Genomic DNA, 8,593 nt, shown 5'->3' with positions numbered 1-8,593 from the left:
CTGGCCAAATTCCAGAAAACGGGTTAAGTATATATTGCAGGATACAGAAAGCAGAAGCAGACTGACCCACTGACTCATATAACAAACACTAAATCAGTGACAAACAATATTAATGAAACAAAGAGAGAGACTAAGACACTCTGTAAATTGGCACCAGTAACTAATTTGACCCTATGGCTGAAAATTTACAGACCAATGTCTTGATCTGCGAATGAATCCTGGAGATTCCAATGTTGCATCCAGCAACTCCAAAGATTCCCATGGGACATCCCAACAATCTTTAACAATTACTGGCAGGCATTTGAATGGCTTGTTCCTAATTTAGCATCCAGGATTTTGGTTTCTCTTTGACACAGATTCCTCAGTGTTGGGGAACATCCCTCTGCAGGCACCCTGAGGAGTAATTGCAACAAGAGACACTTGGATCATATAAATTCTTAAATTGGAAACCTGAGTGATGCCCAAATTATGTGGCTTTGTGCATAATTCAGGAATCCAAGCAGCCTAATTCACGCATTTGGAATTTTATTAGGTGAGCTCAGCAACAACACACATATAGATTCTGTTTCAGAATCCCATGTAGTGCTGCTGAACAGGAAGGTTACAAAGCTGTTAAAACAAAAAGAACATCCTATTGGAAAGAGCTTAGTTAGAATCCTAAATTAATTTTTGGTTGACATCTTTATCCTACTTCTTGTTGAGCAGTTAATTTTTCTCTTATGGGTGTAGTACATTTGCTTTCCTCATATGATTGTACTCAAAGTAATTATTCCAAGTCTGGAGCAAATAGAGCACACTAATCAAATAAAGGGAACAAGATTGCATCAGTCATACCAAGCTACGACAATATCCTAGCAAATATTGGCAAATAAATTTATAAATAATTGCTTTTTTAATCTATACAACAGGCTCTCCACTTTGTGACTGAAAAACTGCCCTACTCCTCTTGGAGTTGTTGACAGGTGTGAAAACTCTACCATCTGGGGAAGAAAGAAATCTTTGCCTTGTGACTTGTGAAACTTCCTTTCACTTTCACACAACTGATTTCAACGGTTGTTCAGACTCCAGCCCCAGCAGAAATGTCGAGTGGGCCAGTAGTGGACAGCAGACACACCACAGACATCAAAGTAGTGAAATTCTCCTATCAGTGGACCATCAGTAACTTTAGCTTTTGCACAAAGCAAATAGGTAAATGCATTGAAAGTTCAACTTTTTCATCACAGCAAAATGATAAACTGAAATGGGGCTTACGACTGTACCCAAAAGGGATCGATGAAGAAAGCAAAGATTACCTTTCCCTATATCTCAAATTGATCCAAAGTCCAACGAGAGAAGTGCTGGCAAAATTTAAATTTTACATTCTGAATGCCAACGGAGAGAAAACCAAAGAGAAGGCTAGTCACCAACCATATCGATTTGTGCAAGGCAGGTACTGGGGATTCAAACATTTCATTCTTAGGCATTTTATTTTCGATGCAACCACTGACCTTCTCCCTGATGACAGGCTTACTTTCTTTTGTGAGGTTAAAGTGGCACAATATTCCAGCAATATATCCTGCCAAAATACCATGAATACTCTGAAGGTTCCAGAGTGCTGTTTGGCAGAGGACCTAGGAAGTCTGTGGAAGAGTTCCTGGTTCACAGATTGTTGTGTGTGTGTGGCTGGCCAGGAATTCCAGGCTCACAAAGCCATCTTAGCAGCTCGTTCTCAAGTTTTCTGTGCCATGTTTCAACATGAAATGCAAGAGAGCAAAACTAATCGAATAGAAATCAAGGATATGGAGCCTGAGGTTTTTAAGGAACTGATGTTCTTCATCTATACTGGAAAGGCACCAAACCTCAGTGCAATGGCACCTGATCTGCTGGCAGCTGCAGACAAGTATGGCCTACATCTCCTGAAGCTCCTGTGTGAGATCGACCTCTGCAAAAACTTTCCCAAAGAGAATGCGGTGGAAATCCTCATTTTTGCAGACCTCTATAGTGCATATCTGTTGAAAACCTTTGCAATGCATTTCATTAACTATCATATTTCAGACATCCGGGAGACCTCCAAGTGGAAGGCAATGGTTCAGTCACACCCTCGCTTGGTTGCTGAAGTGGATCGCTCTAGGACTTCCATGCAGTGTAATTGCATACACCCCAATGCAAGTGTCTCAGGCAGTATTAAGATGCCATCTCGCCCAAGGCTCCATGTATCTTCCCAAACCTGTGGCTTCATTTGCTAGCTCTTAACCCTGATTACGCCAGGCAATCTGCTGAACTTTCACCTGCTATGAAGAAACACTGAAGTATCCCTCTCTAGGGACAGATGGAACCCCCTCTTATGCTCATAAAAAGGGGGTAAGGCTTTTACATTTTAAGAGAAGTTTAATTTGGCAATGTCCTGAGAGTATAATTTATAGACCATCAGAAATATGTCTTTTATAATACCGTACCCACTGAATGTTTCTTTTTTTTTTTTTTTTATTTAAGAGGAAAAAGAGAAAAACACAAAACAAACCAAAGCGGCGTAAGGGTACACGCAATACAGAACTACAAAACAAAACAAAACAAAACAAAACAAAAAACCATAACAGTAAGAAATTACCTGCTAGTAGATTACACACTATTTTCTTGAAAATAGTTCCTCAAATCACAGTATCAAAGAACACAAGGTGGACATTCAAACAGGGAGACTGCAAACAGCTGTGTTCAATGTTCCAAAAACATTGATAAAGTCAGCTATTTAACACCCCCAAACACACTTGCTGTTATATCCGTTAGAGCTCTTTTTCTTTTTTTTTTCCCTCTCTTTTTTACAACAAAATTTACACATCTTGGATTTTATTACTCCTTAGTGCTTATTACTTTCTTTGGGGGGGGGAGAATACAGTCAAATATGGCAAAACAAAGCTGTCAGTCAATACCAAGGATAGACATAGCACATGGTGTAGAACAGAGTACAAGTTTATCAACAATGGTTATCAACGTTGTCCCTTGTTTCCTTAAAAAGAATTGTCTATCTCATTAGATATTATAAAGTTGGACAAAACAGTAGAGAACAAGACCAATAAAACTTAGGCGTTGTAAACATTACAGGACTTCCAAAGAAGACAATAGTCAAACCAGAATGGGTATCTTAGTGAATCTTATTGTCTTCAAAGTAGTTGCCTATGTCTTCAAACTTGATACTATCATATAGAATGGAACAGAGTCTAATCAGTCAAAACAAGATCGTGGGAGTATTACAGGACTTCAAAACAAGTTAATAGGAAATCGAAAAGAGTTACTATTCATATATCCTAATTTTTTTGAATTTTTTCTTTAATTAAGACAAACATAAGAAATGACTAAATAATTTTTTTTGAAACAATAAGGGGGAGATTGAGATAAAACAGGACGTAACAATATAACAATAGAGGTCACAGCATGACTGTTTCAACAACCTAGTACTTCACCACCTTATAACCTGACTTAATAGTAGTTACCATAGTGTCTTTTTCCTTGAAATATTTGGGTAAAACTTCATATACTCTAGCTTCAAATATTTTCATATCAAGAAGCCCAGAATAAAGCCTTTCTAATTAATGAGTGAAAACTTTATAAGGCTTCAAGGCCACCTAATGGGGAATCATGATTACCACATATTTTTATATATTTGAATCATTACTTACATTAGGGAAACTATTCGGTATTCACACATGCGAGATTGATTTATTTCACTTATGAGTATGGTCTCAAGCTGCGCCCATTTATTGATAAATATCTCAATGTGATCCTTCTTTATAGCTGAATAATACTCCATTGTATAGAAATACCACAACTTTTTTATCCATTCCTCAGTTGATGGGCACTTGGGTTGTTTCCAAGATCTGGCGATTACAAATTGTGCTGCTATAAACATAGGTGCACATATATCACTGTGGTATGATGCTTTCAGTTCTTCTGGGAATATGCCTAGAAGTGGAATAGCTGGAATAAATGGGATTTCCAGTCCCAACTTTTTGAGAAATCTCCAGACAGATCTCCACAAAGGCTGTACCAGTCTACACTCCCACCAGCAGTGCAGGAGAGTTCCTTTTTCCCCACAGCCTCTCCAGCATTTGTTGTCGGTTTTCTTGATCCTGGCCATTCTTTCAGGAGTGAGATGGTATCTCAGTGTGGTTTTAATTTGCATTTCTCTAATGACCAATGGTGATGAGCATTTTTTCATGTATTTATTTGCCATTTGCATTTCTTCATCTGAGAATTGCATATTCATCTCAGATGCCCATTTTTGGATTGGATCTTTGAATTTCGGAGGTCTGAGTTTCTTTAATTCTTTGTATGTTTTAGACAAGAGGCCCTTGTCTGAGAGAGAGTTCACTAAAATCTTTTCCCAGTTTGTGGGTTTTCTTTTCACTATGCTGGAGATTTCTTTTGACATGCAGAAACTTTTTAATGAGAAGTGGTCCCAGTTATTGATTCTGGGAAGTATTTCCCGTGCGGTTTGAGTCCTGTTCATGAATTCTTTACCTACTCCTATGTCTCCAAGGTTTCTACCTATTTTGTCTTCCAATAGATTTAGTGTTTCTGTTTTAATATTCAGATCTTTGACCCATTTAGATTTTAATTTAGTACATGGTGATAGACATGGGTCTAGCTTTAGTTTTCGGCAAATGGAGAGCCAGTTTTTCCAGCACCATTTATTAAAGAGACTGTCGTTCTTCCAGTGAACCTGCTTGGCTCCTTTATCAAAAATAAGGTGGTTGAGTGTGTTCGTAGTTGTGGTTGTATCTTCTAATCTATTCCACTGATCTTCAGCTCTGTTTTGATTCCAATACCATGTTGATTTTACTACTGTTGCTTTGTAGTATAACTTCAAGTCAGGGATTGTGATGCCTCCTGCTTTGTCTTTGCTGCTTAGAATTGCCTTTGTGATTCTAGGTCTCTTCTGGTTCCAGATGAAATTTAGGAGTGATTTCTCTAGATCTATAAGGTATGTTGATGGTATTTCTATTGGGATTGCATTGAATCTGTATAACAGTTTTGGGAGAATGGCCATTTTCACAATGTTTGTTCTTCCTATCCATGAGCAAGGGATGTCTTTCCATTTTCTGAGATCATCTTCAATTTCCTTTTTCAGTGTATTATAATTTTCACTGTATAAGTCTTTCACTTCTTTCGTAAGAGTAATTCCTAAATATTTCATTTTTTTGCTTGCTAATGTGAATAGTCCAGTTTCTCTTATTTCCCTCTCTGTAATTTTGTTGTTCGTGTATAGGAATGTTATTGATTTCTGAGTATTGATTTTGTATCCAGCCACATTACTGAATTTATTTATTGTATCTAAGAGTATTTCAATGGAGTTTAGGGGGTCTTCTATGTAGAGTATCATGTCATCTGCAAACAATGATAATTTAACTTCTTCTTTTCCTATCTTTACCCCTTTTATTTCTCTTTCTTGCCTAATTGCTCTGGCTAGTACTTCCAGTACTATATTAAATAGGAGTGGTGATAAAGGACATCCTTGTCTTGTACCCGATTTTAAAGTAAAGCCTTTCAATTTTTGGCCATTTAGGATGATGCTGGCTGTTGGTTTGTCATAAATGGCCTTTATTATATTGAGGTAAAGACCATTTATTCCAATTTTCTGTAAAGTTCTTATCATGAATAAGTGTTGGACCTTATCGAAGGCTTTTTCTGCATCTATAGAGATGATCATGTGATTCTTATTTTTGGCTTTATTGATATGGTGGATTACATTTATTGATTTGCGTATGTTGAACCATCCTTGCATTCCTGGGATGAATCCCACCTGGTCATGGTGTATAATCTTCTTGATGATTTGCTGGATCCTATTTGCCAATATTTTATTGAGGATTTTTGCATCTGTGTTCATTAGGGAGATCGGTCTATAGTTCTCTCCCACTGAATGTTTCAATGCTGAATTCAAATTAACACCAAAACACCTAGCAGGGAGATATACAAACATATGGAATGAAGCTGCACTCAGGGAAGGGATCAGAGATACACTCAGAATCAGCTACCACTGGGCCCTCACTGCTCAAAGTGGCTTTTATCTTTTTCTCTTTTTTCCTAAATAAAATTTCATCTTAGTTTGCACAATTGTTTGACTCCTTGCCCTTTTTCTACATCAGATATTCAAAAGCCTGAGTAGTTTTGGAGGTGGGCTTATGATTCCTATGCCACCCAGGGTTAGAGCACCGTAGGTTTATAATGGCACTAAGCAATTTTTGGGATGGGAGTAAAGAAGACCCAGAACTTGGTCATTTTGACATTAGGAAAACACAGTGATGAATCCCTTTGCTCACTGGCCTAGAGCTGGCCTGCCTTTTAGGCACTAGTCTCTACAGCCCAGCAGGGGTAGTGTAAAATACTCTGTCTTAGATGCAGCACAGTAATCATGAAGTTCCTGGAGCAAGAAATAGGGAAAAATGTTCAGATTTAATAAAATGAAAAACAAAGGTGGAAAACGCAGAATCAATGTGTGTATTCCAGGGGATTTCATGTTGAGGGAATCAAATCTCCATCCTTACAACGGTGGTAAAACATGCATATTTGCAAAGATGCTTCATCGCTTTACAGGTCTCAAAAAAATCTCGCTCACTGCTTGCACTTACTGTTTGTAAGAACACAAGACACCATAAAATCCTCTCCTGAAAGTTAGGAGTAGAGGAAAAAAGAGGCAGGAGGAGATTGCATTGAAAAGGCTTCACTTCCAAAAATCACTCTTGGTGTTCGTTTGGAGCCACTCAGACACTTTCAAAGATAAGAGGCATCTAAGAGCACCAAGGATATGAATTCACTTGTCCAGACCAAGTGCACAGTGGGATATAGTTATTTAATTCTGACTTAGCACAAGTGAACACTCATTGCTTGGTTATGGCACTGTGTAAGAATGAAAATATGAAAAAAACACCTGTGTAGGAATTATACAGTAAAAATGCAGGAGGTTTTAACTATCTCTAATGATTTTTGTTTATGCTTTTGTTATTGTAGGACAGGGTTTTGCAGTACCAAGGGCTTGCCAGGCAAGCTTTTGTGCAGCTGAACTAAATTACTGGCTGTTGCCAAGCTTTTACCTACATGTTTCTCTGATCTTTGCAACCTCACTCATGAAAATCTCTGTACAGCCACTCAAGCAGCTTGAAAGTTTTTAAAATGAAAAAATACTTCACTCAGAGTTCATATATCTTGAAAGGAACTATAGTTTTACGTATTGTGGGGAAAAAGTGTTATGTTATTTTCCCCCTTTAGGTTTTTTTTTTTTGTACCAAGGATAAAACTCAAGAATACGTGCTTGCAAGGCAGGTGCTTATTCTGCTGAGCTAAATCCCTGCCCCCCCTTTAGTTTTATATCACTTCCATTCTCTCCTCCCCTTTAAACAAAACAAAAAGTGCAAAATTGGAAATTCTTTATTACATTCTGTGTGAAAAGTAGTACAACACATATTTCTCAGCTCTCCATACCTGACTTACTGCTTGTGGAGGTTCATCCCAGTTTCTTCTGATTAACTCATCTTCCTACTTGAGAAAACACCCAAATTTATTATTTTTCCTTTTTGAAAACATAAATAATATTTTGTAAGAAATGAATCTATAATTTTGAAATTACACATTTCTTCACTAAATCAAATATAAAATAATATTCAAAGTGCAATAAGATATGTAGCAGAGTGGATTAAAGGATAAAATTGTGCAGAACCAGGATCTAATGCTACAGCTTCTCAGAGTACAAATCTGTCTCACAGTGATTTAGTGTAGGTGAATTTTTGAGATGGAGTTTATATTGAAAGTATAAATTTACAAAAGAAACAATAGTATGTTCTTTAAATTCTAGACAGAAACCAGGCAAGGACAGAAGGTTACGTGGTTGAAGGGTCACATTCAGATATGGGGGCTAAATGGACTCCCTTACAATAATGGGAGGCAAGCTTTTGAGCATTAGCATATGGGCTGGTGCATATTTGGTCATACACCAGGTCATCAGCTTGGTGTCATAGTTCTGGAATGTTTATGGCTGAGGGGCAGACCCATCCCCAGGGAAAAATACTTCTCTCTGTGTAGTGGTCCCAATCTTAAAAGGATTAATGCCTGTAAAACATTAAGAGGAGATTATTTTGAAAACAACACCTGCTGTTTGCTCATGTATAAGTAACAATATGACAGAAGATGAGCAGGCATTTCTCATAATTTATAGTCCTTTAAAGCAAGGAAGTTACCAACTGCACTTGGGAAGCCTCTAATGATCTGATCAAATCCCCTGGAAGTTCCCCTAAAGCCCCAACTTATCTGTGTCACCAAAAGTTGCATGCTGCAAATACTGAAACTCCTAATGAAGACATTCTGTTACATTTTTCAACATCTATGTGAATAAGACTATCATATAAACAAATGAACTATGAAGGAGGTCCATGTGCTGGAAGCATTAGCAGTATATTTAGAAACAGAGAGATTAAGTGATCCATTCTCTTTCCTTTATCCAACTAAAAACACTACTTGTGTGATTATGTTTATCATTAGTTCATATTTAGTTTACAGTTATAGTCACTGTAAGGTGGCACTTTATTGACAACAATAAGGCATGGGATAGGATCACCCTGGAGTTAGA

The 8,593-nt window shown here is 37.5% G+C and overlaps 1 protein-coding gene across 1 annotated transcript; it reads left to right on the top strand.

Annotated features, from left to right (window-relative positions):
- Positions 1-960: 960 nt before the first annotated feature.
- LOC100714482 (speckle-type POZ protein-like) lies at positions 961-2,272 on the top strand. The gene has a single exon (XM_063233661.1). The coding sequence runs from the start codon at positions 1,080-1,082 to the stop codon at positions 2,223-2,225; it is 1,146 nt and encodes a 381-aa protein (XP_063089731.1). The 5' UTR covers positions 961-1,079; the 3' UTR covers positions 2,226-2,272.
- The last annotated feature ends 6,321 nt before the right edge of the window (positions 2,273-8,593 follow it).

This window comes from Cavia porcellus, unplaced genomic scaffold (genome assembly GCF_034190915.1).
Source record: "Cavia porcellus strain 051 isolate PalLab524CR breed Dunkin Hartley unplaced genomic scaffold, mCavPor4.1 scaffold_23, whole genome shotgun sequence".
Taxonomy (NCBI): domain Eukaryota; kingdom Metazoa; phylum Chordata; class Mammalia; order Rodentia; family Caviidae; genus Cavia; species Cavia porcellus.
This window is presented reverse-complemented; position numbering and strand designations above follow the sequence as displayed.

What these genes read in the sequence shown, in the direction of transcription:
- LOC100714482 (XM_063233661.1), top strand. Translation starts at nt 1,080, where the DNA reads ATGTCGAGTGGGCCAGTAGTGGACAGCAGACACACCACAGACATCAAA.